The following is a 27,852-nucleotide window of genomic DNA, read 5'->3' on the forward strand; positions in this document are numbered from 1 at the left end:
GTAAAAAAAAAAACACACACACACACACAGCACTCGGAAAATGTCTGTTTTCTGTCTTCTTTTTGAAACAAGACGGTATGAAGTGGAGCACATGCGGGCTACGCTATAAGGCGCGCACACACGCGTGTTGTGCATCCCAGTGAACGTCTCTCTATAGAAGGCGCCCCTCCTCCCGGTTTCTATACAGATGAAAAGGAATTACCCGCCCTCCAGCTCGTCGTCCCTCGGCCAGGCTGTGTCGGCTGTGGATTGAGGCTGGTGGTGGGGGGGTGTGGCGCGTTCTCCTCTCGCTCCCCCCCTCCACTCCACTCCACTGCCGTCCCTCCCTCCCTCTCTCTCTCTCTCTCCCATTACCCCTCTCCTCGCTGGATACACGCTGCATGCTTTAATAGAGAAAGTATGCGAGATGTCTTTGGCAGTGAGCGCGAGTCCTTTACTCTGTCAAGCCGGGGCTTTCTGATGCCGCGAGGCCACGGGTGACTGGAGCGGAGCTCGGATCACACACCGACCGGGAGGGAGAGGAGGGAGAGAGAGGGGAGAGAGGGAGGAGAGGGAGGGAGGAGAGGAGAAAGCGCCGGAGATAGTGTCATTCTTTTCCCTTTTTTTTTTCTTTTTAATTAAAAAAACAAAATAGAGTCGGCTTTGCCCGTCTGGTTTCCCACCTTTTTTTTTTAAAAACAAAAAAAAAAACAACAACAACAAAAACAACCCCAAACGAACTGATCTCGAAGAGGAAAACAGAGAGACAGAGACAAGTGTTCCTTGCTTTGCACATTCAATCAGACTGGGCGGTCGACCTCTGCTTGCTAGGGCGCTCCGCGGGGCAGATGCATGTGCATTTGTGTCATCTGAAGAAGGAGAGATCTCATATCCGCAGGGCAGAAAAGGGAAAATAGTTTTGCGGGAACCGCAAGGTGAGTAAAAGTTTTGTTTCGCACCGCCGTGTGTTTGGCGGGGATTTCTCGGCTGTGTTTTGTGCTCTGTGCATGTACTGTAGTAGTCCCGGTTTTTCTGTGTGTGTTTTCGGAGGGGAAGGGGGGGGGGGTATCCCCCCACCCTCCCCAAATTTCCAGTGCACGGCTAGCCCAGCCGCTCACAGCACCGTGTCAGCACGGGACTCGTCCTCGAGCGCCGCTCGTCAGCTTCGGGGCTTGTCCCTCTTCGCGCGCGCTGGGGCAGAGCGTGGAAGCGTCCGAGACGACTCGCGCGCCCCGCGCTCCGGAGGAGGCGAGTGAGTCGCACTGGGGGGTCGGGTCGGCGGGTTGTGCCTTTTGTTTGTGTTTGTTTGTTGTTGTTGTTGTTGTTTGTTTCTGCTTTAAAACGAGGAAAGATAAAAAGAAGCGGCGCGTTTTTTTTTCTTGCAAACTAGACTTTTTTTTTTGGTTTTAATTTAAAAAAAAAAGACTCTTCCGTGGAGGGCGGAGGTGTTGTCGGCCAGGTAGCAGCCCGGGCGGGATGGGCAGAGGTGTGAGCGCTGGGTGCGCTTCAGGCGCTTTGCTTGGCTGTCCTGGTTGTATCCGCGCGTCGCTGCGGCCAAAGTAATCCGGAAAAACCCCAGAAAGAAGGACTGCGTTCTGCCGCGACCTGCGAGGCTGTTGTTGTAGGCTTCGTCCTGCAACTCCGACCTCCCGTCTTTCACATTCCCCAGTACCGTGTCGCCGGGGGATCCGGGAGCGATCGCGGCGATGGGCTTGTTTGTACGCAGGCTGCAGATTTTAGGTAGTTTACAAAGAATGTACAGTATGTGGATTTTTTTTTTTAGCTTGTAATTGCCGCCCCATATGGAAAAAGTACATTCAGTTCCACACTACTGCCAAAAGAACATCGTAATAGTCGTCGCCCGCCTGCGCTTATAGCGAGGGCTCCTGCTCTCGCCAGCGCCGAGCTGCATGAAGGCGCGGGGACCGGCGCAAGACGCGCACCCTCGCGAGGCGAACCCCGAGCGCGGGGGGGGGGGGGGGGGACGCCAACCGGCCGGACGCCTCGCCATGCCCAGGTGACCGCCCTGCGCAGCGGTGTCCGTCCTCCTGCGTCACCGTCCGGCTCGCACGGGCCGTGTGAGTTCACGCCTTTCGGGGACGATCAGGCAGGACGTCCCGGATTGGGGACAGACCCCGGTGACGGGGGACACAAATGCAGCACGCGTTGCGTTTGGGGACATTCCACCGGGCCCACATTTTCTACAGGGAGTTTCGGGTAGAGAGGTGCTGCTTTTGTGTTTGTGTGCTCGTAAAAGACGTGAGTTAAAAAAAAAAAAGAAAAAAAAGAGGCGTCCTTCGCGCCAGTCCCGTTTTCGGAGTAATGCTCGTCGCCTCGTAGCTGCGCCGAGGCAGTGCCGTTATAACCGAGCATCCTCAGGGCAGGTGCGCTCCGGACCCCGGAGAAAGACCCGGGCACTGCGAGATCGCCACGGCCGAACTGACGGCACCAGCGGCGCGTTGCACGTTTTCGGAGCGCCGACATGTCGCTGGCGAGAAGGAGGTGGACCGGCTTCCCACAGGCAGCGAGAGAGAGAGCTACCTGCCCTACCTGTCCGCTGCGCGGCCCCGACCGCGCATAGGGGACCGGGCGCGCTCACCCGGCCCACCCGTCGCCCGCGGGCGCGCACACGCCGCGCTGGGACTGGACCAGGAGACGGGCTTGTGGACGCGCTCGCTCGGGGAGGGGAGGTCCAGAGATCGTCCAGCCGGCGGGCTCACGTGTCGCCTATAGAAACGCGATCCCGTCCGGGTCGGATCTCCAGTGACACGCAGGCGGATTGAGTTCCCGAACGCCCGGGCTACTTTTAGTAACCAGAGGCGCCCGGGGATCAAGTTTCGCTCGACTCCTCCGAGTCATTTCAAATGTAAAGCCGGAGAGTCATTCTGATCTTTCAATATATCGGCCATAGCGAACCCGAAACCTCAGGAGGGTCCCGTTGGCCGTCCCCCAGTCAGAACCGCAGGTCTTACAAAGGTCCAGTTCGATCTCGGTCCCAGGTTTGTCCCCTTATCATCTAAATTAATTAAATTGAACCGCCGGCCGATAATTGACCTGTAAATAATCCCGGAAAAAGAAACCACTGAAATAATTTGACGAATGAGGAACTCCTGAAGTGGACTTGGATTGGTGGAGACCAGACCATAACATGGTGCCTTTCCCACGTTCAGGTCTGTGCGATTTTTCAGATGAAGGAAGGAGTTGAGTTAAAAGTACGTTTTAAAAGACCCCCCCAGAAATACCCTCTGCTCGCTATTTCAAGAGCTGCTCGGATCTCTCCTTGTCTCGCTTGTCTCACGATTGACAGTCTCGTCGTGCTCTGCAAGGCGGGGCTATGCTAATGAGGAGGGATGCGCGATGCATCCTGGGCGTTTTTTCACTGCGTTGCGTTCCGTCGACGTCCAGAGACGGGGTGCAGCTCGTTGTTAGATGTTTAAAGGTGTAAATCGGTTTACGCAACCGATCTAATAGACCACCCAGAGATTATGTACACGGCTTTAACACTTTTAGTGGGGGCAAATGCCCGACAAAGGACTGACTGTCTCACGGTTACGGGTATAGATCCTGCCGTCCCCGAGAAGTTGCAGGAATGCAGAGCCTGTGAACGGCGTGGATCACGAGTGCAAGATTAATCACATCAAAGCGGCTACGAAGCAGGAGAAACCTCTCCCCCCGGGGGGGGGGGGGGGTCATCCCACTTTCGTTGCCCTGCCTGGCCCCCGGCGGTCAGCGGTCAGCGATCAGCGGGCTCGGTTCTGTCTGGAAACGGCCGCCTTCTCTCTCCCCCTTCGGGCCTGTCTTTCATCTCCATCCTTGACCCGGGTCACCCTCCTGCTCTGCGGCTGGCTGGACCACACAGCTCCAGACTCCCATAGTAATAACAATCCCTCACACTTCTATAGCGCTCTTCCAGACACCCCACTCAGAGCACTGTACAGGTCATGGGGACCCCTCCACCCCCACCAGTGTGCAGCCCCACCTGGATGATGCACCAGTACACTCCCCACACACCAGCTCTCAGTGGGGACGAGAGCAGAGGGATGGAGCCAGTTCAGAGAGGGGGGTTATTAACAGGCCATGACTGGTAAAGGCCAGGGGGAGATTTGGCTGCTCTGCTTTCCTCGGGAGACAAATTAATAATGATGATTAATAATCCCTCGCACCTATATAATGCTTTTCTGGACACTCCACTCAGAGCGCTTCACAGGTCATGGGGATCCCCTCCCCAAACACCACCATCCCACCTGGATGATGCTCCAGTCCTCTCCCCACGCACCAGCTCTCAGGAGAGCGGAGCGATGAAGCCGGTTCATTTGACTGGGAGCTCTCCAGTGTGCAGGGACGGGATGAGGTGTCTCCTTAATGGCCAGCCCAGCCCTGTAGGGCTCCTCCAATCAGCAGCGACTCTCCTGAGCTTCTCTGCGGGCTGTCGACACCGAGAGAGAGCGAAACGTCGCCCAGACGCGTCAGCTTCGGAGAGGCGCGCCAGACACCTGCAGCTCTTTGTGTAAAGAGCCCCAACCCCCGCCTCCTTTTTTTCCGGTTGCGACGCCGGCGACTGTCGGGAAGGTTCGAACCCGGGCTCCGTTGGTGTTGGCCTTTGCTTTGGTGCACAAACAGGGGAAACATCAGAGCCTCAAAATCACCCCTCCGCTGGGGCGCCCCAGCAGAAGCGTGCAAAGTGTAGCCGGCACTAAAGTCACCCCATCGAGGAGCGGGGTGTCACGTTCGCGTCCGTGTCCGGGGTGATCAAAGCGATTCCCAGCAGCAGAGTGTTACTGGTCCCAGAGAGCCAGAGATGATACCGCCAGATACCTACAAAATCACTCAGACGACACACAGACAGTAGTGCTGCTCAAACCTACCTGGATGCCTTAGACACTGCTTTTTTTTTTTAAGAGAAACACATTCCCTGGGACGTGCTCAGCGCTTAGCAATTAAACAGCGTAAAAAGCCAACGCCATACCCGATGAGATCTTTAAGGTCTTAGCCTGCATTGCAAACTTATCACCTGGAGAAGTCCGGGCCTGCTCCCTTCACTTGTAAGACACCGCCGTAGAGGTGCACAATTTACTTCCAGGCACGCTGAGGCCCTAATTGTATAATGAGGCCCTAATTGAGAGTGTCGGGGACTGTTCTGGTGTCCACATTCCAAGAAAGATATCGCTGCTCTGAAATCAGTGCAGGGAGGAGCCTCCAGATGCAGTTCTGAGCCGGAAGGAAATATCCCACACTGAACTGGCCCTCGTCTCGCACGCAGCGGCAGAGCCCGGGAGCCGGTACAGGTGTTCGAAATTCTCAAAGGCTCCCCGGCAGTGGGCTTGCTCCGAGTCTGGAGGGAGAGGGGAGCCGGGGAACACGGTGAACGGCCTCATCTCTCCCCTCTCCTCTCTCGGGTCGCAGTCGAGAGCCGCGGTGAGACGGAGCTTTTTCCGAAGTGCCTCGGGGGGCACCGCAGTCGCATCAGAAGCGTGTCGACCCACAAGCCACCGGGGCGCAGCTGAGCCTTGTGGGTCGCTCCTCAGCCCCCAGTGACCGGACGAGCGATCCCACGCGTCTCTGGTGCGGCGGGGGCTTCGGAACGGGATGTTGTGTCCCCTCTTCCGGGCTTTCGGAAAGATCTGGGCTTGCCGATTTCTGCGCTGCGTGCTGGGGGGGGGGGGCGGGAGGAGAAGGGAGGTCACTGGACCCCGACCCCCGCAGGCCAGGATCTGCGGGCCGGGTCGGGCTGGGTTCGGCGCGGGGGCGAGAGAGGAGAGTGGTGCGGGCTGCCACTGCCTGGCGTGCACGTCTGGCCCTTGCTCCTGGACTCGGGCCACATGCCCGCTCCCCGGCTCCTCCGCAGTCCTTCCTGCAGGCCGAGTTGGCAGGCGGAGCAGGGATTTCTCTCCCAGGGCCACGGCCAGAAAACCGGGAGACTTGGCTGCCGAGCGGGCAGAGGCCCCGGGCTGGTGCCCCCCGGGCGCTTGCTGAATCCGCGCCTCGCTGTGCCTTTGCCGAATGCCCCTTCCTGTCCCTCGCGCGCGGCGGAGCCCGGGCCTGGGCCGCGGTCAGGATCCGAGCCCCGCGAAGCCGCGATGCCGGCGGCGGGATAGCGATGGAAGTCCGAGACCTGGAGCCCGATTGACGGCCGGCGCGCGCGTGTGCGGTGCTTCGCTCTGTCCTTCTTTTTTGGCTTTGTGGCATTTTTCCACACCTGTGGGAGGAATACTGTACGGAAATGGGAATTGCCCTCTCCCTCCGCCCTTTGCGTGAAGTAACGTCTCCCTGTCCTGATGGGAGGATCTCGCCCGGCTCTTTCCTTGGGGAAAATCCAGAGCATCGGCCCCAATGGGGACGGCTGGGCAGCTTGCTCCACACCCCCGCCACCCCTTTGTGTACAGTCGCGCCTCCTGTCCAGAATCTGGGACCCGGGCTCTGGGTGCCAGCAGGGGATGTGACAGCGCTCTCCTCGCCTCACTGTCTCCCCCCTCCTCCCCTCCAGGTGCCGCGCTCCTGCCAGGAACGAGCCTCCCCCCTCCCCCCCCCCCCCCCCGCCCCCACACCGGGCGCTGGCGGCCGCAGCTCCATGCCAGTCGCCGCCCCTCCCTCTCTCCGGTGAAGGCCCAGCGACGCAGCGATGAGCAGCAACGGGGCCGGGCAGGGCGCGGCCCGGCCGGAGCCTCCCGCCGAGCTGCCCCCGCCGCCACGGAGGGGCCGGGGCCGGCCCCGGAAACCCGCTCAGGTGAGGAGGAAAATACCGCCGGAGGACCCCTCGGGCCCGTGAGTGACCCCTGCTGGCCCCTGCCTGCGTTTCATTCGTCGTCATAATGCCAATAATAAAATAATAATATTGAGGCTATATAGTGCTTTTGAAAGTAACTTCTCGTGGGGCTTCGCTGGAAGAAAAGGAGATGTAGAACAGAATTAAAATCAAGGGTGATGAAGGTGCCAGGGGGGCAGACCCAAGCACAGAACCGATGCAGGGACTCCCTGCCCCCAAGATGACCCTTGACCTTTGACCTGTAGGCTGAGACAGGCGTCCTTCCGCTGTCCGTGCGCACCAGGCTGCTCGCAGACCTGGGGCTGCCCTGCCCTGCCCTGCCCTGCCCTGCCCACCCCCCCCTGTACCCCACTTCTCAAGAGCACCAGGCCCCTCAGCGTTTCTCCGGGGCAGCCGGCGCAGAAACGCGGGTGAGAAAACGCCGGCCCTCTCCCTGCCGCGCACCCACTCTCTTTTTTTTACCCCTTTCCGGCAGGAACCGACGGGTCCCCCAGCCCCGAAGAGACCGCGAGGGAGGCCCCGAGGCAGCAAGAACAAGGGGCCCCGCGCCACCCTTAAGGTGAGGGGGGGGTCAAAGGTCACATGCAGCTCTGGAGCTCTCTGGAGCCTGGGGGGGGGGGAGGGGGGTTATTAGTCATTTTGTTCATTTTAATAATAAAATGAATCATTAACTCATTCAAGCGTGATGTCAAAGCAGGAGGGGGAACATACAGCTGCAGTCCTGCGCCCCAAAGTTGTGATTCCATTCAGGGGGGCGCGTGGAGCATCGGAAGGGTTACAAACGAGAGGAGGCGGTTCGGCTCATCCGGGCCCGGTTTGGTCATGAGCAGTTAACCGGTCCCAGGAGGGCACCCCGCTGTCTTCTCCCAGGGGCAGCTCGTGAATCACCCCCGCTGGGCTCTTCACGTGAAGACTAGACCGCGAGGGCAGAGGGACGGTGACGGCGGGGGGCTGCAGGGGCACTGACGTCTTGTGTCCTCTCTTTGTCAGAAGGCAGAGCCCACGGGAGAGAAGAGGCCGAGAGGCAGACCGAGAAAGTGGGTGAGTGTGCCGGCTCCTCGGCTCCTCGGGAGCCCCGATAATTCCTGAATTCCTCCTCTCGAGGGAACCCCATCAGGAGTCTATTTCAACCTTCAAATAACCAAACCTCTTCGGTCTGGGAAAAGCGGTGCTGCGGGCAGGGGTGTCGTTTTTTAGGAGGTGGCTGGAGGAGGGGGTTCCCTTCCTATCCTTCCCCAACCGTGTTGGTGGTGCTTTGATCCCCTCTTGCTCCGTGAGTGTTTTCCATGCGTCTATCCGAAGCAAGTAACGCTTGCTCCCCTTTATACAGCGGAGTATTTTCACCGGAACAATCCAGGTGGAGTACCTGGCGCCAGGGTACGACAGCAGGCAGCGTCTCGCCCGGGAATCGAGCCCACCACCTTTAGGTCAGGAGTCCAGGACCCTGACCTCTGCTCCCCCACAGACCGCGGGGGTGAGACGCGCCCCATCAGCTCGACTCTGGCCGCAGGAACCGATCGCAAATCCCATCACGCCCGGAGGGGAGTCCGAAGGCCCCTACGCTCTGTTCGTGCGCCTGTGCACACGTACCACTCTCATTCAGTAATGCCTTGCGGGCGTTTCTGACCTTTCCCTTCGCCTCACCCGGCGTGCTTCCGCCTCAGGGCGTGAGCTTCGCTCTGCTGTTTGAGCAAACGCATGATGGCATCTCTCTGCGTTCCCCGGTCTTGTCCTGCGCCTGCGCTCTGGCCGTGCTACAGCACCGGTTCACAGGGACAGGCACTGGACTGCACTTGTACCCCTCAGTGCAGGTACAGCACGCGGGGGGCTCGGCCCTGTCGGCCTCAGCCCCGTGTGCGGGGCAGAAGGCGAGTCAGTCCCCTCACCGGGGCAGTTACCTCGAGGGTCACCCCCAGGTGAGTGCTTCTGTCCACACTGGGGCAGATCCGCCCATTAACTGCCTTGGCACCCACTGCGGAGGCTGGTGCGTAGATCCACGCCTCTGGCACCCCGCTGCCCTGTAGTCCCTGTGCTCTGCGGGACGTCTCGTCGGCGTGACGGTCTCGTTCCGTTTCGCTCGGTTTTGATGTGAGGGGGGGTGGGCCGGTGCTGGTGAGAGCCAGGAGCGGGCAGGAGGATCATTCCCAGGACCCCCACATGCCAGGCCAGCTACAAGAGGCATCCGATGTGCTGGCCACCCACATGTACAGGCCCCTACTCGGTGGGCAAGCCGCTCTCTTCCTCTCGCAATGTGCTTCAGATTAGCCCGCTGGAGAGTGTGGGAATGGGGCTGAGGAGTCGGATTGGTGTGGTTTGAGGGACATCAGGAAAGCATTAGGACCTGTGAAGACAGTTCCCTCCCACAGTCCTTTGTATCCAGCTCGACGCGCCCGGGCCAAAACTCACATCCTCTCACCTCTGAAACGGCCCCCCGACCCCACCCCACAGACACCCACCCTGTCTGTGAAACCCCAAGGGCAGGACCCCCCTCTCCCAAGCCTTCGGCATCAGCCTCCTGACCATCCTGAATCCTGGGGCCCTCAGGTGCCGCCTCAGAACCACAGAGTCTCCCCCAACTTGGGAATGAAATTGCCTCACGTGCACATGTGAGCTGTGTTAATGGTAGCCTTACCTCACTTTCCATGACACTGCCTTTCCTTCCCTTACCTGGTCTTACCCTACTGTACCTTCCCCTGCCTTGCCTTGCCTTAGGGTGCCAGGTGGTCCTGCTGTTCCTCTAAAGCTCTTCCCGCTGTTCCAGCTGTGCTCCCGACTCGCTGAGTGTCGGAAGGCGCAAGTTCCTGGATTTCCTTGTCCAGCATCCTTGACCTGAGCTGCTGTTCTCCCTGCCTCAGAAGCGTTACAGGGGTGTATCCCTTCCTGCTCTTTTTCAGCGGGAAGCCGTTTATGCACCGATAAAGCAGTCAAAGCGAGTGTTCTACCTGACGCACACTTCAGGGGATGTCATCGTGACTCATAAATAAGTCGTCAAGTTCGGATCTTCATTGCCAAAACAACCTGTTGCCCGTTATTTGGTTTGGTGAGCTCTTGCGATTTAAAGACGTGCGACGCAAATAAAGCCGAGAGCAGACAGCAACCCCCTCAACCCATACATACCGAGTTTATTCACAATGACGGTCTCACAGACAGAAGAACGGACGGCACTTCTGCCGCCAGCTGCTCCTGGGTCACCTGGATGGGCGCTGGATTTCATCCTCATCCGGAGGAGGCCTCTCACGCCAGGGCGTGACACGCCGCCTGCCGGGGGGCGGAGCTGGGGACCTCCACAAGAAGCAGGCCCCTTTCCTCCCACCGCCGGACGAGCGAAGCCTGGAGCCTCCCTTTCCTGGGGCATGGCTTTGAGAGACACAAGCGGGAAGTGAGGAAAGACGAGGACGGACAGAAAGCAGCTGGGCGGGCGAGCTGGGGAGCCTGCCTCTGCAGGAGCCTGGGAGAAACAGCACTTCTGGCCGCGGGCGCGAGCACACGGAAGCCTTCTCCTCATCCCTCAGCTGGTTTTTTCTCAGTACGAGTCGGGTCCTGCAGGAGGAGAGCAGACTGCCCGCCCGTGCCCCTCTGCCACGGGGCGAGCCCCTGCTGCCCCCCCCAGTGTTCCCTGTGCGACCTGCAGGCTGAAGCGCTTCGCCCCCGTGGCTGAGCGGGGAGCAGAGAGCGACATTCCAGAGCTTTCCAACCGAGGACACCTTGCCTAGAGGCTGCGAGTGATTTTCACGATTCTGGAGAGCGGGGCCGGGGCTGGTGGTGGACCAAGCTTGTCAGTCGTTTTTTTATTTCTCTGAACAGGCTGGAGTTGTACTTCTAGCTCCCTGACTCCTTCCTCCCCCCTGCCTGGCTCTTGCCTTCCCTCTGCTCTCCCTGGCTTGTCCCCTCTTCTTGCACGCCCCCTCGGCGGACCTGTGTGTGTGTGTGTGTGCGTGCGCGCGCGCCTGCCTCTGTCTGTGCCCCTGCGGTCTGCGCCAGTGCCTGTGAGGCGGGAATGTGTGCAGGGTGCAGGGGAGTCTGGGTAACGGCCAGGGCTGGCTGCGGGGCTGCGGAACAGCGGGGAGGAGGAAATGTGTTTGATTAAAGGAGGAAGCGGGTCTGCTGGGGCCCACATTCCACAGATACCACACACAATAGAGAGTGGGAGAGAGAGACAGAGGAAGTAGTCTGCATTCACAAATCAGCCTGGAGTGCGGAGGAGGGGCTAGGAGCAAGGCTGGAACAGAGGCAGCTCGAGCCCATTGGTTGTTTCAGACAAGGGGGCGTGTCTATGGCAAGTAGGGGAGGGGCTAGAAGGTAATGCTGGGAGGAGGTTGGCTTGGCCTTAGGCTTAGATTTCACTCTGGGCTTTAATGAGCCACAGAGCATAGGAGTCTTCTAAACTCCTTTAGCTGCGTTTTAAATAAAAGCACAGCCGATCTGGAAGGGCTGCATCAGTAGTGACAAATAAAACATTTCACTGCCAAGGCAACTTTTGCTGAGAAAAGCCTGAAGCCAATGAACAGATCATTCAGCTTGTCTCAGAAGTGAAAGGGGCGCGGTACCGGATGCAACGCGGTCCACGGGCACGCCGCGTGAGGGCCGTCGGCAGCCTAGTCGAGGAGAGAAAACGCAGGGCGCCTCCCGGTGAAGGAAGGAGCCGGGCCCGGAGCCCCATCAGCCCTGCCTGTGCTTGCAGGCTTCTCCAGAGGCTCCCAGGAGTCACCCAGGGCACCCGCGGAGCCCCGGAGACACGGAGGAATCGGAAACCCCCCCCCCCCCCGGCGTGCCGGAGGAGCAGGGCCGCCCGACCCCGTCCTCCCAGCCCGGCTCCCGGACCCGGGCCCGGACCGCCCTGCGCCCCAGACGGGGATTCCGTCGGCGACTGCGACTGCAGTCGAAATCTCCATGGATTCCTGGAAGAATTCAGGAAATAATAAAGTATTCCTGATGGATTACGGCGCTAATTTGGTTCCAGAAGGCCTTTTTTTTTTTTTTGCAGGAGTCATCTGCGGTGCTTTGTGTGGGGAAGCGCAGCTGGATGTACTTAGCCGGTATTTTCGGAGTCTGATCGGCTTATCAAGCTCCAGCCCCTGGATTAATGCAACAGTGCGCTGCTAGGGCATTGAATGAGCAATACCCCTCTGCTGCCACGCTGCCTAATGTTTTATGGTCCCGTACTAATTTCCTTACAGCGTAAAACAATATTGGAGTCATGCAACGCTCCCATAACACTCCTGCGCTGGCTGCATGGCCTGCATGGCTGCCTGGGCGTCTGTGTCAGACCCTGCGCGGCACACAAGCCCAGCGAGTCTCCGTCAGCTCGCTGGCCCAGTCCCTGCAGCGAGAGTGACACTGGATGTGGAGTGGAAGGGCTCCGTCTGCAGCTCACAGGCCACCCAGACTCACACCCGGGGCCTGAGCGGGCAGGGGGCTCGGCGCACTCTGAAAGGGTTGTTATTCGGAGGCCGGTCCCCTCCTCTCCGCGCCAGAGAGTGCCACTGGCTCCCTGCCAGCAGCCCTGCTCCAGTGACTCGCTGCTCGGAAATGTCTGCCAGATGGAATTCGGCTCCCGTCCGCCAACTCCCCTCCTCTCTTTCTCTCCTTCTTCCCTCGCTCCCTTCTTCAGCTTCCGCAGCTGACCTGGGGGGCAGACGGGATCTTCCTCCGTTTCCCGCTCCTCCTCCCCGGGAGGGGCTGGGGTCCCGGGACCTGTCACTCTCTCTCTCCGGCGGGAATCGGGCTTCCCTGCGCCCGAGCTCCTGGAGCTGGAAGCTCTCCCCCACGCGGGGGTCTTCCTGGGCCGCCACATACCCACGGACGAAAAAAGAGGGAGGGGGTCCGCATCTTAAACAACGAGTGGGGTCTGGGGGGGGGTCAGTATTATAAATAAAGGTCGTGCACCCCCCCTCCCCCCCCCCAGCTTTAAGTGGGGCATGGCCAGAGACCTGCTCCAGACCGACCTCCCCGCTGGACGTGTGCGCTTTCTGTGCTTTCTGGCACATCTGGGCCCAGCCGGCCCAGAGCTGTGCAGCCCCCCCACACGTGCTGCTGGCTGTGTCAGCCCCGTTTCCCTTCCCATCACCTCTCCTTCCTGTGCTTTGCCCTCCTCTTCATGCCCTCTCCGAACCCTCTTCTTCACCCCCTATCTCCCCCCCCCCCAATGTGAGCTGTTCTCTGGATGTGCGAGAAGCCCGTCTCCGTTTTTATGAATGGGACGCCTCTTTCTGGCTCCCCTACTGCCCTGGACAACTGCCAGTCAACTGTGCCAGCCCCGCCCCCCTGGCTCCTCCCCCTCTGCCCCACCCCTGACCCCCCCCCCCCCCCCCAGCCAGCCAGCCCACATCTGTGAGGCTGTTTGTCAGAGGAAAGAGGTTGGGAGTCCTCTCACATTGTTTACAACACAGCAAACAGACTCCCCCTCTGACCAGCCGCTGGGTCTGTAATGAAAGTTACACTGGGGAAGTGGGCTATATAGCTATGCATTGCTACAACCCCCTCCTACGTGCAAAGCTCTCTGAGATTCTTTGAAGTTAAAGGACTGTGTAAATGCAAATAATTGTTATTTATTAATAATTTATTAGTAGTAGTAGTAGTTTGAAATGGACACCTTGATTTCTCACCCCTCATAGCTACCTGTGGTTTTGGGACAGTGGTGCAGGATTGTAGACAGGATTGTCCCGTTCTAGGTTTTTCCTGCTCTGCGCAAGACAAACTATAAACTTTTATTAATGAGAAGAAGAATGAGGAAGTGACAGTTGTTTTTTTTTGTCTTGTTGCAGCCCCAGAAGGTGGTCCAGGAAGAAGGACAGCAGGTAGGAGAGGTCGCCATGACAACAACCCCCCTGCCCCGCCCCCTGCCCATTGACCCCGCCCCCTGCCCCCACCCCCCACCCCCCGCCCCCCGCCATGCCCTCCGGCGCAGGAACAGTACCAAGAAGGCAATGTGCACTTACAGTATGTCTGGCCATCGGTTTCGGCCCCAAGCAGTTCTGCGCCCCTGAGAGCATCCCTGGCGTGTGCCATGTCCGGACACAGAAACGGGAAGACCGCAGGGATTTGAGCCGGGCAGCAGTGGAAGTGGCCGGGCACGAGGCCACAGCGGGCCTGTAAATGTAGGGATATCGGAAGTTCCCCAGTCATGGCTCCGGCATTTCGGAGAGCAGTCTTGTCAGGGTCTGCCTTTCCAGGCTGGGGCAGGCTGGGCAAAACTCGTTACACCAGAGCAACTGCACACCCGGCCAAACAACAGAAGGTCCCTCTCCGAGGGCTGATTGATCTATCCCGTATCTATCTTTAATCAGGTGAGGCGGATCGCATACTAGTGCTCACGCCACATTTGCAGGGTCGTATCCAGACACTGCAATATTGATTTGATCTGTATGGCAAAAAACGTAACTTAACAAAAGTATCCGTTCAATATCCGTTTTAAATCACTGACATCCACTCAGGCTCGTGGTGACAGGTGCAAGGCAGGGCACACCCTGGGACGGGACACCAGCCCATCTCAGGACACATGCACACACTCACCAGTAAGGCCACCAGCATGTCTCTGGGGCTGTGGGAGGAAACCGGACCCACGCACACACAGAGAGGGCGTACAAACTCTACAAAGCACACAGGGCAGGGCACCAGCGCTGCAAGGCAGCAATGCAGAGCGCTGCACCAACAATTACACAATTGAAAACACGGGGTAGAATTTTTCCGCATCCAAAGAGAGGGTTAGACTGCGCCGCCATGCCAGCAAAATGTTTGAAATTCAACTTTTGCCATAAAGCCCGGTTTTATCGGTGCATATGATGAGGATGAAAAAAATGTGATCTGTTGGGTCTAGTTTCACCTGGGCCAATCTAGTTTTGCAAGGAGCATCTGCTTCCTGAGGTTACCCTCATCCAAAATGGCTCATTTAAATAACATGAAAACGATGACCGGGCAAAACTCCCCGCTTCTTTTTTTTTACAATGGTTTCCAGCGAAACTATGGACTTGTCCCGGCTAACCTCGATTTGGCCGAGTCGGCCAAGGGAGACTGCTGAAAGAAAATGTCTTTACTTTGGGATTCACCAGACGTCCCTTGGCAGAACGGGATGGTCCCAGGAAGAACCTCATTGAGCAGTGACGTGTGTCTGATATCTGTAGGTTACACAATCGCGCAGGCTGCGGTGTGGCGCTGATGTCAGAGTGTCGCACCGGAGATGTCTAGATGCTGCTGGTGTGGGGAAAAGATGGCTTGTGCAGATGGAGAGAGCACTGGCCTGCCTCCCGGCCCGGGGTCAGAGAGCCTTGTCGTCTCTGTGGGTCAGTAACGCAAGCAGGCTGCACCCTGCCTGTTGTAACGGTGATGCGGCATACTGCCTCTTCTGAGAGGTGAGTCCGTGTGGAATATTGACTCTGGTTTAGAAGTGAAACACTTTTGCAGCAATTGTTACAAAAAAAAAAACCCTCGGAAATTTTTGCAATAACGATGAATGTGAAAGGGCACTCCTGCTTTTACTGGTATACTGGTGGCTCCACGGGTTGAATTTCCTTAGAAGAGCTGGCCTGACTAACAGCACCGTCATTTGAACTGACAAGAGCTGGTTGGAAATAGAACTGTATTTCACTTATTCATATTAACCCTTTCACTATACATCACCTAGATTAAAATGGGCGTAGGTCAGAGCAGCAAATTTCCCCTGAAAACCACAGAGAGACGAAGTCCTTCTCGTGTTTCTCGTTCTGTGACTCTTGCTCGGCACTTGCGATCTGTCATGGCTCAGGGAGGCTGACCTCTTCGGGTGAAATAGGGTCAGGGCCCTGACACGAGCTTGGCCTCGCGCTTCGGGAGCTCCCTTCTGTCACAGCCGAAGACAGCGGGGTCGCTCTGGTTTCCCCTCTGCAGGGCCTGCGGCTGTGCGGCGCACTTCTTCGGCTCACGCAACCCACTCGGGGCGCAGTGTGTCAGGTCAGGCGCAGGAAGTGCAGAACGGTCATAAATGAGAGGAGGCATCCAGCTCACCTGTCTGAATTTAAGTAGCTGACTGATCCCGGGATTGCAGGGTATCGGCTTTGACAACTTGACAGGGTAGGCTGTTCCAGACTCCCACCACCCTTTGTGTAAGGAAATGCCACCTCCTCTCCATTTTAAATTCTCTTTCTTTAACCGCAGTTTCACACTCATGTCCTCTAGCTCATGGTGCATTGTTAAATCTGAAGAAGCCCGATTGGTTGACTTTGCCAGCCTTCTCTCCCCCTACCCCACACCCTCCCTGCTCTCTCTCTCTCTCACTTGCACTCGTAGGCCTGTGGGTAAAGGGGTGACTGATGTCCTGCAGCTGCCAGGGGATGCCCACAGTGGTCCTGTTGACATGGCTGCGTAGCTCTTTCTGCGCGGCCACTGAAGATGAAGGGTCTTGTCTGACAGGGCTGCACAAGAAATCAACAGGGCATTTTTTTCTGACCCAGAGTTTGAGTCTGGCCAAGAACCCCATGTCCCCTCACATTTCACGAATACTTCCATTTGCATCCCCTCGAGATCAGTTTGAAACAGCATTGGCTATTTCCAGTGGTTTCCACATCTGACCACAGGTATTTAAAGAACTGAAAGCATCCATATAAACTTCATCCATTTTTTAGGGAACGCCAAAAAGTACGTTTGTGTTCTCGTGTCTGCTGTTTTGTTGGAAATGTCAATTAACAGACTTTTGCAAAATGCTGTTTTTTTTAACGAGCGTCAAACTAATTTGAAGTAGAAGAAGCAGCACAAAACCCTGCAGCATAAAACTGCTTTATACCACTTTGCTTTCAGAAAAATGCTTTTTCAACCTCCTTTTGAAATACAGTGTTCAGCCTTTAAGCAGTGGCTATGTCTACCACAGTGCTGAACAGACACACAAACAATGGGATATCACACAGCATCACCATATCTTACACCCCTTTCCACGCCACTGTGCTGCAGTGGTCTCACCTACATTTTAATGGTGTGATTGACCCTCAATTGCATAACGAGCGGAAGACCATGTAAATGAGGACGGTCTGCAGGAGCCTGCAATGGAATTAAATGAAGGAGCCAACATCTTCTGCCGTGGAGTCAGAAGATGCAGCACAGAGCTGCCATTTCTGCGTCGTCCTCAAGGTCCGCTTGCAAGCATGACTTCTTTGCCTTGCAACCGACTTTAGCTGTTGATTGGCAAAAGGAGATTTTTTTAGAACTGTTTTTTTCTGCTGGAACAGAAACGTCTTATCACCATTACTTACTCAGAACGAACTCTTTCACTGCCCTACTTGTCCTCTGACCCTCACCGCCCCACCTGCCCTGTTTGCCCCACTCCGTCGGAAACCGAAAATCTTCAACTGTCTGTCTGCCTCTCTTTCTCACTTTCACTCAGCCTCGCAGCCCCACAAAAAAAAAAAGAGCAAAGAAAATGAGTCAGGGTGAGGGGAAAACAAAACAAAACTCATTTCCTCCCCCTCGACCTTCTCAGTTTCGCTTGCAACTGAATTTCCTTGAATACAGCTCGGGGAATCCCTCTCTGAGCGAGCGGAGACTGGCGACTACCGAAGGCACGGCAGGCCCTGCCTGCTGTCCCAGTTAAAGAGCGTCCTTTAACGCACTGTTCGCCACACGACGTCTGCACATGTGGCTTCAATATCAGCTCTGTTAATGGTGCACAAGGCCAGGGTCACTGGGTGCAGGTGCGTTCTCTGTTTCACTAGCTCAGTTGTTTTGAGTGCAGGGCTGCAGTGTGTTCACTAGCTTTGTGTCAGAGCACAGGGCTGCAGTGTGTTCAGTAACTCAGTTGTTTTGAGTGCAGGGCTGCAGTGTGTTCAGATGCTCTGTGTCAGAGCACAGGGCTGCAGTGTGTTCAGAAGCTCTGTGTCAGAGTGCAGGGCTGCAGTGTGTTCACTAGCTCTGTGTCAGAGCAAAGGGCTGCAGTGTGTTCAGTAGCTCTGTGTCAGAGCACAGGGCTGCAGTGTGTTCAGTAACTCAGTTGTTTTGAGTGCAGGGCTGCAGTGTGTTCAGTAGCTCTGTGTCAGAGCGCAGGGCTGCAGTGTGTTCAGTAACTCAGTTGTTTTGAGTGCAGGGCTGCAGTGTGTTCAGTAGCTCTGTGTCAGCACAGGGCTGCAGTGTGTTCAGTAGTTCAGTTGTTTTGAGTGCAGGGCTGCAGTGTGTTCAGAAGCTCTGTGTCAGAGCACAGGGCTGCAGTGTGTTCAGTAGCTCTGTGTCAGAGCACAGGGCTGCAGTGTGTTCAGAAGCTCTGTGTCAGAGTGCTGGGCTGCAGTGTGTTCAGAAGCTCTGTGTCAGAGTGCAGGGCTGCAGTGTGTTCAGAAGCTCTGTGTCAGAGCACAGGGCTGCAGTGTGTTCAGTAGCTCTGTGTCAGAGCACAGGGCTGCAGTGTGTTCAGAAGCTCTGTGTCAGAGTGCTGGGCTGCAGTGTGTTCAGAAGCTCTGTGTCAGAGTGCAGGGCTGCAGTGTGTTCAGTAGCTCTGTGTCAGAGCACAGGGCTGCAGTGTGTTCAGTAACTCAGTTGTTTTGAGTGCAGGGCTGCAGTGTGTTCAGTAGCTCTGTGTCAGAGCGCAGGGCTGCAGTGTGTTCAGTAGCTCAGTTGTTTTGAGTACAAGGCTGTAGTGTGTTAGGTAGCTCTGTGTCAGAGTGCGGGGCCGCAGTGTGTTCAGTAGCTCAGTATCAGAGTGCAGGGCTGCAGTGTGTGAATAGTGTTCCCCTTAATGACACCCTGCTCCTATCCCTGCCTGGAGTGAGGTCACGGCTTTGCAGCTAATCCCCTCCTGCAACCCTTTTATCATGGGAGCCAGCAGCAGTCAGAAAGCAAGGGGCTGGTTTAGGAGTTCTTGTTGAAGCACGATGACGGCTCTTGGAGACGGTGGGAAGTTGTGTGGGGAAAGGGCTCCCTCACCTGGATCAAACAGGCTCAGCTCTCCGTGTTTCCCTGCATGCGACACTGAGGAGCTCTTCACGCCTTCAGGCCTCTGCCTGCACCCCTCGCTGTTCCCTGAGGCCTCCGCTGTTCTGGTACCAAACGGTTTTACCGCGAGGAAGCGGACAACAGCGCCTCCTTTTGCTCTCGCGTCGCGAAGAGGCTGCTGGACTGCTGGGCTCGTTCTGCAACAGCACTTCAGCGCCTTTCAGCGAGGAAAAGAGCAAACACTTCACCGAGCCAGGAAATCGGGCTCCTCGATTCCCAGATCTCCTTTAGTCCCTCCCAGCCTGCCTGCAGAGCTGGTACTACGACAGGCACGAAACCCAGCACTAGACCAGCAGGAGCCTGCCTCTAGAGGGCTTTAACTGTCAATGACTGTCAAAGGAGGGAGGAGGCCCAGTGGAGTGACTTCCCTAATCCCGTAACAGCAAGGTGGGACTTGGGTTCGAGTGTCTGGTTCCCACTTGGGTTTTGGCGTTGGCATGGCAGGTCCCGGCTCTGCCTCGTCTCCTGCGTTTAAAAAAAAGTAAAACCGCCGGTCTGACTGCGTTGTAACAAACGAGCGTCAGGGAGGCATTTTTGTGCAGTAGGTTTGGCTGCGGTCCGTTAGAACCCACACTCGGGACGCTCGCTTGATGTTGCCGTTTTCGAAGTTCAGCTCTGACTACGGGATCGCAGTGTTGCAGTTTCTAAGGCACCCCGATACTGTAAGCAAGACGAATCTGTTTGAGCTTGAGCTTGTGAGCTCAGCTGCCCGTCGGGCCCGGAGTTCGGGTTGTGTTAGTTCTGGAGGTGGCGGGGGGGGGGGTGCGTGTGTCGTTGAGACCCCTCTGCTGGTGCCCTGTGGGGTGACGCTCTTCCCCGCGTGCTCGCACGGGCAGGGCACCTGGGCGCGCCGCGTCGGCCTCGCTCCTCTGTCTCGGGTTTGCCTCTCTTCCTGGAAAAAAAAAACACAGAGGGCACACACACACACACCTGCGTCACTGTCACTGTGAACCCCGTGACATCACTTCCTGTCAGGCCTGACGCTTCTGGCTTTGGTCTCTCGACCGCAATGTCGTCTCGAGTGACGCCAGGGCCTCCCGGGCGTGAGAACACGTGTGTGTGTGCGTGCGTGTGTGTGTGTTCTGGCGTCGATTGTCATGGTGATCTGGATTATTGGTAAACACAGATGCGGCGTCGGTTGCCGTGGTGCCGAGACCGGTCGAGACCGGCTCTGCGCCGCGGCGTCGCGTGCGTCAACCATGCGCGCTGGAAATAGCACAACGTGGGGCCGGAGGCGCGCAGAGATGAAAAACAAACAGACCAGCGCCGCAGACAGCAGGTGCTCTTCACTCACGTCTGCTGCTCGCTCCTGGTTTCCATGGAACCTCAACCCCTGCTCGAAGACCTAAAGCCAGCCTTCAGACACGGCCCTTTTATTTTTTCCCCTCTTGCTGTTCTGACTACCGAAAGGTGACCAACGGGGAATTTCCCTGGAATTTTCCAGCCTTCTTGCGCGCGTGCCCATGGCCCTGCCTCCTTCTGCCTGCGCCGTGCTTTTCCCAGGATTCCCCCTGGCTCCGAGACGCCTACCTGGGGGCACAGCGCGGCCACAGGTTCGCAGGTTCGCCCCGGGATCTGGTTTTCCCAGCCTGTCCTGGGGGGGCTGCGTTGCTGGCCCCCGGGCCTGAGCCCCTGCGCGGCCCGAGGAGGCGATGTCCGGCCTCGGCTCGTCCGTGGGTCCTGCGCTTCCGGCAGGATCAGGGCACTCCTCGCTGGCCAACCTGGAGCCGAGGCCCCCTGCGGGTGTCACTCTCCTGTCGGCACAGAGCCTTAGTGGTGGTGAGGCGCTCCGGTGGGGCCCCAGTGGAGACTGTGCTGAGGGGCGCATCCGTGTCTCGGCAGGGCCGGGGATCGTGGGAGTGGGGTGCCCCCAGGGCAAGTGCCAGAGCCGCGTCCGCGCTTGTCTGCCCCCCGCAGAGACGTCAGAGAAAGCCTCTTCCCGCTGTCTCCTTCGCGGGGCCTGGGCTTGCAGACGGAGCGGGACCGGAGCGCCGCGCGGGCAGGGTCCTGGTCCGGAGGGGTCCGCGGGGGCCTTTCCTGCAGCTCCCGGCCAGGGGAAGTGCCGTGATTAGGGTCTTATCGGTGCGCGTCCGGGAACGGGGCCAGCGGGGACGGGCGAGGGGAGGAAGAGAGCGGGGAGCAGGAGCACGCAGGGTGTGTGGCAGCAGCCTTCTGAGAAAGACCTCGGCCTTATCTGTCCACAATCTCCAGGCTCAGGACCACCGCCGTGCCTGACAAGCCTGCGTTTCTGCTTTCGGGTTGCTTAAGGGGTGATACTGGAGTGGGGGGGGGCCGAGGGAGAACGGTTTGTGGTTGGGGGTGAGTTCACATTTTCGTCTTCCTGGCTTCCTGCGGTTAGCCCCCAAACCGATCATTTCCCAGACTGAAACCCCCCACCATGACCACCGCTCTCTGGGGACTGAACGCCTGCTGCTCTTCCCAGCTGCGTCCACAAACACAGACGGACACACACACTCACACACACAGCAGGGGAACACACACTCATACACACACACAGCAGGAACACACACACACTCATACACACACAGCAGGAACACACTCACAGTCACATACACAGCAGGAACACACACAACACACACTCACACATACACAGCAGGAAGACACACACACTCACACACACAGCAAGAACATTTACACTCACATGACAGACACTCACACAGACAGCAGGAACACACACACACACTCGGACACACAACAGGGACACATACACAAAAAATGTCCAAATGTGTCTAATAGCCCTGAAGCAGCTTTTCCATAAACAAGGAGTATCGAAGGAACAGGTCAGACGTAGCTGGAGGAGACTTCAGAGACTGGACACATGGCTGGACGTGTGTGCCCAAGGCCCGGCAGATCTGGGCCTCCCAGCGTCTTCCTCCCGACTCTGGGCTCTGTCTCCTCTCTGCTCTGCCTCTTCTATCTGCTTGTCCCTTGCAGCGCAGTGACGCGCCCACTCTCGAGCTGGTCCCTCTTCTCTCTCCGCCTGCTCTGCCTCTCCATCGCCCCCCCCCCCGACCCCAGCGTGCCATGCGCGACCCCTGGGCTGGCGCTGTGCTCCTGTGCTCTGACCCGCATGCACGCCCTGTTGGCAGAGAGTGTGTGCGGAGTCCGGGTGCGGACCGGGGCTGTGGGTGGGCGTCCTGGCAGCTAGCCGAAGCACAGCTGGACCACAGGGGCTGTGCAGAGACATCGGATGCCAGGGTAGGCAGCACTGCAGGCCCACGTGGTGCAAGAGTGAGAGGCCTTGCATTCAGCCAGGTGGAAGGGGTAGATGCCCAGCCGCGGCCCTCTGTTCTGCGAAGTACCCTGCATTCTCTGAAGTGCAGTTCACAGTCATTGTAGCTTCTGCGCATGGCCTGTATGCGCTGTGCTCACAATTAGATTTGGCCTTTTTCTGCCCTTTCCAGTGCAGTGACATGATTTCCTTATTACCTTTCTCTGGAGGGCTTGAGATGAGTGTGCCTCACAGGCGTGGAGGCTGGGTTTTTGAAGGCTGTGGGCTCCTCTGCAGCAGAGGGAAGGGGCAGATCTAGCAAGTGGCGAATTAAGGATGTCAAAGAGCCGCCGAACTTGCGTTATAGTAGAGGGAGTTCCTCTGTGGTCATGCGACTAGGAGGCAAATTTAGCAGAGGGGGTCAGGGCTCAGGAGACTGTCCTGTTGGTGCACATTTATTGACTTCCCTGCCAAGGGAATTGGGAGGTGAGGGTTTGGGGGTCTCTGGCTGGACAGCCAGGCAGGACATTGGCATCTGTCTCCTCCTACGTTCCAGCCTGCGCTCGGGTTTGATTTTTTTAGCCTGTGCTGTCTGGATGGTGCTCTGCCTCCAGCCTAGCAATCAGAGTCCACCCTGGCTGTCTGCAGTGGATTGGCCGGGTCTGGGGGGGGTGGGAAAGCTGGGGAACTGGAATCAGCAAGAGCACAAGTGGCAGGAATAAACCAGCGGGCCCCTGGGAAGAGCCGAGGGAGAGAGGGGGGGGTGCATCATTTACACATGAGGTAATGGGGGGGCGCGCGGGGAGGCGGGCTTGGGGGGGGGGCGGTGACAGAAAGGGGGCCCTGTTCTGCAGCTGGAGAGCGGGAGTAAACATCCGTCAGCCTCCTTAAGCCCCGCGGAGCCCAGATTCACGGAGTGGCAGAGCGCAGGAAGACCAGATGACCCCTGGATCACCCCCTCCCCCTCCCCTCTCTGCCATCAGAGAAGGCTGGGGTGCAACTGAGAGGGGATACCCCACTTTGCAAAGCTGCATTCCTCTAATCTGGGGGGGGGGATAGAATACTTATCAATAAATTAGTCGATACATCAATATTAAGCCTAGCAGACACAGAAGACACACAGTAGAAGTGCACCTGCCCGCCAGGTGTTTATGATTCTTGTGAGGTGAGATCCGCACCTCTGGGCTGGTGCTGTTATCGGAGAGGGGGTCCGCGGGCTCCTGTGCAGCAAGAGGAGACTGGACTTCTAATCCCGGGCTGCTCCTCAGTGGTTTACAGCTACTGAGTGTGTGAGTGTGTGTGATCCGCGCGCGTCCCTGCGCGAGTGTGTCCGTGCTGGTGCTGGGGCTGCGCGCAGCTGTCCTGGCCTGAGCCCCCCGGAATGCTGATCCCGCTGTATCCCGCCCGGCACAGACAACACCCCCTCCACCACCACCACTACTGCACACACACACACACACACACACACACACACACCCACCCCCTTCCCTCCTTCTGACCCCAAGAACAAGCGCTTTCCAGACCGGGGGCCCCGAGGAGAACGTCCGCGCCCCAGAGAGCACTGTGCCTGTCCTTCCCTTCAGCGCAAGTGACAGACTGATCCATTAAAGAGGAGATCCTGCACGAATGTGGAGGGGAAAGAGAGTTCCAGACATATTCTTTCTCACCTCCCATGAAATGGAATGGGCCTTCGGACTGGCTCCATCTTTTTTGCTCTCCCGGGTAGTTCCTTTTTGTGTTTCTCTGGTTTTCCATGAATTCCGAACACAAGCTGGAGCCGAGAGGCAGGCGGATCGGTCCTCTGTCGCGAGTTTTCCATCGGTCCGTCTTGATCATTCAAGTTTCTAGTACCGACACGATCCGATGGCATGGTCCAGACTTTTCTTAAAGGAGTTCCAGCGCTAGCCAGCACGGCTGGGGGGGGGGTCAGTTGTTCCTGACACCCACCACTCTATGTGTAAAGAAACGCCCCCCTGTTCTCGGTCTCCAACGCTCCTCCCCGGATCAGAGTTTCTGCGGCCGATTTTCACCCCCGGCTTTGTGACACCTGACGGGGGACCCCTGCTGGCGAGACCCCCGCATGGCGCCTGCCCCCGTATACAAGCAGAGGGGCCCGGCCGACACACACACACCTGCACTGGGGGGGGATTTTTGCCTTCAGCAGAAACGCAGCCTGTCCGCTGATGCAGAGAGAGCCGTGGGCTGATTCCCACCACAGTAATCCTGAAAGCCTGAAAACGAGCGGCGCCGAGGCCCGCGGCAGAGAGAGGAGGGGGTGGCCAGCGCTTTGCGGCAGAGCAGAGCGTAACGAGCCCGGGCGTTCGGGGAGCGGGCCGGCCGGTACCGGCCGCGAGTCCGGGCGCCCAGGCCGAAAGAGCCTCACTTTAAGGATGAGCAGGCACTTTGTTTGATTGGGGCGGTGGAGTAAGGGAGTGAGCAGTGGACGGCGTTTCGGATGAAGTGCAAATGAGTTGAGTTAATTAATAATAATTCTTTACTCTTAGATGGCTCTTTTCTGGACACTCCACTCGAAGTGCTTTCCAGGTCATGGGGACCCCCTCCACCCCCACCAGTGTGTACCCCCTCCTGGATGATGCACCAGTCCGCCCCCCACACACCAGCTCTCAGTGGGGAGGAGAGCAGAGTGATGGAGCCAGTTCAGTGAGGGGGGTTATTAGGAGGCCATGACTGGTGAAGGCCAGGGGGGAGATTTGTCCAGGACACTGGGGTAACACGCCTACTCTTTTTGAGATTTATTCTGTTTTGTGCTTATCGGGATACGATTGTATTCCTTTTAGAATGGACAAACAACGTGCAATTGACCTGCAGGAAGCGTGTGCTACCTGCTACCACAGGGAATCCACCCGCTGGTTCTGTACGTTCCCCATAGTTCCATACAATACTTTTACCTTCTGTTGCCATGGTTTCACTGTGCTCTAGCACAATCTGCTCTGTGTTCGCTCTCGTGTGACACCAAGGCATCGTTCAAGCCAGAAGCATCAGGGAGGGTGTGTCTCACCCCCTCCAGTGTGAATTCGCACGCCTCTGTGCCCCCAGGTGTAAAACCCACAGACTCAGGAAATCTTTCATCCCCACTGCAATCGCACTCTTCAACAGTGCAAGGTCACTACCTCGTCTCTCGTTTCTTTTCTCCCGTGACACTGCTGTATTCTCTTCCCTTTTGATGATGTTTATTTGTCGTTGTTCGACTGTGCCGTAGAACAAACATGGGGACCATAAAGCTTGATATGAATTGAATCGAATTCTTTGAAGGCTGCCCACTACAGACCCCCCTCCTGGAAAATGGAACAGTCCACAAGTTCTGTGCAGGGTTACTACCACCTTGGTTAGAGAACGGGGGGGGGAAGCCAAAGAGGCTCTTCGGCCCATATGGCCCCTTGGATAGTTAGTAGCCAATCGAACTCGCCAAGAATCTCATCCAGGTGTTTCTTGGAGGAAGCCAGGGGGATCGGCTCCAAAACCAACAGCTGGGTGGCTTTGATCCATGCTCCCACCACCCTTTGTGTAAAGAAGGGCCTCCTGTCCTGGCTGGGAGTCGTTTCCAGGCGAGACACCGCGGTGTCGGCCTCAGCAGCATGTTCCACACCCCCACCACCCTTCGTGTAGAGAAGCGCCCCCCCCCCCCCCGTCTTCCACCGCCCGGCTCCCTCACGCCCGCTCTCTCTCCCCGCAGGGCGAGCCGGAGGAGGCCGGGGAGGGGCCCTCTCAGCCGGAGCGCGGAGGCGGAGCGGACTAGACCCCTTGCGGCGTGCACCTCTACCTCACTGACCGGGCGGCGGCCAGGACCGACGCAGCAGCAGCAGCCCGCTGCCCGGAGAGCCATGAAGATTGCAAAACAGGAAGCAAAAAAAAAAAGTACCTTTTTTTTTTAAAAAAAAGAAAGTGTCTAATTGTTATTAATGTTGTTGTTGTTGTTGTTGTTGTATTGGTCGTTTTTCTGAAACGTTAAGAGAAGACCAGGAGTCGTGCCACAACGCTGCCTTTGCCTAAGCAGACCTCAGTCCTGATTGCTCGTCAGCCTCCGCCGCTTTTTGGCCCTCGGCACTAGACTCGTATGAGCCGCGCTCTGTTGTTGTTGTCGTCGTCGTCGTCGTCGTTGTTGTCGTTGTCGTTGTCGACGTTAAGTGTAACTTTTAATCTGGACTTATTTTAAACGGAAGGCATTGCTACGTCATAAACAGTACTGTTTACCGAACGCTCTGCTCATGTGACGCAGAGCCGGGCGAAGGAGAAGCTCTCCCGGTTGTTTTCCGCCTATTCCGCCACTCTGCCCGAATTCCCAGAGGAGCCGGGAGGCTTCCGGTGTTTCAAGGATGTGTTTTGTTTGTCGTTGCTGTTGCTGTTCTGCGCGTTTTGTTTCTGTCCGCTGCGGAGAGGGCGGGGGGGTCTCAGTCTCCGTCTCCGTGCTCTCGCTGCGACCAGGGAGCTTACCGGCAGCGAGAGCCCCGCCCCCGGCCCGCACCGGGGGCCGAACAGGTGTTCTGCTCACCGGGGGGTCTGAGCGACCCGGGCAGCTCAAGCGCTGGGGTCAGCCAGGATGACCCCTCCAGTTATAATGGGGCTCAGATATGTTTTTACCTCCCCTCCTCCGCGCCACATGCTTGTAACTGTGGGACCCCTGTCCAGAGCTGTTCGACTCACTCCCTTAACTGGCGCAGAAAAGTCTTTTCAAAATGTAGCCTTTGCGAAAAAAGATCTCTTCCCACATGTGTATCTTATAGAGCTGAAGCAATCCGCTCTACCGAAACAAACAGTTGGCCTGTTTTGGGGCCGAGCGCAGACGGCCCTCCAGAGCAGGCAGAAGCAAGCGCGTCCAGAAAAGAACAGCAGCTTTCGGTGTTTTTCGCTCACGATTCAGGAACAGATTTCAGTGCACTCAGTTAGGTGTGCCATTATGCACTCCTGCAGTCCGTCTGCATGCCTTGAAGCAGAACCCCTTACCTCAGCACCCGTTGTGGATCCACTGCAGCCAAACTCTTCAAACTCCCAATCTACCTCAGTGACAGCGATGGCCCACTGTAGCCGCGGCGGCGGCCGCGCGCTCGATCCACTTCCTGTTCGCGGGCAGTCTCTCCGCCGGGCCTTTCCCAGCCCAGCCTGCTGCCCAGGTCTCAGGTGTTCTCTGGCCCGGGTCCGGACTGGAATCTCAGTTGCTCGGGTCATCTCCAGAACCTCATCGTAATGGTCCTTGTCCGCTTGAAACCGAGGAGCTCACAGCCCATTCCGATTCCCCGGGTTTAGGGGCTCGGCCGGGGAGCTGGGAGTGCCAGTAAACCCCCAGAGATCCGGGAGCCCAGGACGGCTGTGAACCCGTCTCCCCTGTGAGGTTTAGCGTTGGTTTGCGCGGTGCTCCGGTGAGCGGTCCTGGTGGACAGCAGGGCAGGGGGAGTTTTGTGCCGTCCCGTGGGACAGAGAGAGTTGTTTCCAGGGACGTTCAGGACGGCGAGTGCTGACCGGTGTCCCATTTCGAGGTGTTCTGTGCGCTCCAGGCTGTGCAGGCCGGGCCAGGGGACAGCCAGCAGGCTGCCATGATTTGGGGACCGGGGGGCCGGCTCGTGGGGAGTGGATGGCCCGGCGTCTCGCTAGCCGGGCCCCTGTCCCTGTGCTGTTTGCCAGAAGCCTAGACGGGGCTGTCCTGTCGGTGGGGTGGCGTCACCCACTCAGGCCTCGCGGTGCCGGGCGGACCTCCGAGTGGTCCGGGCGTTTGGGACGCTGTGCCGTAAGAGCGTCACGGCAGGGTTGTTGTTTTTTTTGCCTTTTTTTTTTGAAAACCGGATCAGTCTCCACCGAGACCGGACAAACAGTGACCTCTAGTGGCCACAGACCCATAATTACAGGGTTTCCTCACGACTCTCAGGGTGAGGTTTTTCAAAGAGGAGTCTGTCGATCTCATTTTACAGCGGGTTTTTTTTTT

The 27,852-nt window shown here is 57.6% G+C and overlaps 1 protein-coding gene across 1 annotated transcript; it reads left to right on the top strand.

Annotated features, from left to right (window-relative positions):
- Positions 1-45: 45 nt before the first annotated feature.
- LOC148662175 (uncharacterized) lies at positions 46-27,476 on the top strand. Its single transcript, XM_088637035.1, has 6 exons — positions 46-914; positions 6,464-6,703; positions 7,218-7,301; positions 7,733-7,783; positions 13,507-13,539; positions 25,612-27,476. The coding sequence occupies exons 2-6, from the start codon at positions 6,599-6,601 to the stop codon at positions 25,672-25,674; spliced, it is 336 nt and encodes a 111-aa protein (XP_088493161.1). The 5' UTR covers positions 46-914; positions 6,464-6,598; the 3' UTR covers positions 25,675-27,476.
- Positions 27,477-27,852: the final 376 nt, after the last annotated feature.

Source organism: Lepisosteus platostomus, chromosome 6, assembly GCF_059453375.1.
Source record: "Lepisosteus platostomus isolate fLepPlt1 chromosome 6, fLepPlt1.hap1, whole genome shotgun sequence".
Taxonomy (NCBI): Eukaryota; Metazoa; Chordata; class Actinopteri; order Semionotiformes; family Lepisosteidae; genus Lepisosteus; species Lepisosteus platostomus.

Excerpts from the sequence above, each read along its gene's own strand:
- LOC148662175 (XM_088637035.1), top strand. The coding sequence starts at position 6,599 with ATGAGCAGCAACGGGGCCGGGCAGGGCGCGGCCCGGCCGGAGCCTCCC. Across the intron at positions 6,704-7,217 it reads GGCCCCGGAAACCCGCTCAG|GAACCGACGGGTCCCCCAGC; the intron begins GTGAGGAGGAAA and ends CCTTTCCGGCAG. Across the intron at positions 7,302-7,732 it reads GGCCCCGCGCCACCCTTAAG|AAGGCAGAGCCCACGGGAGA; the intron begins GTGAGGGGGGGG and ends TCTCTTTGTCAG.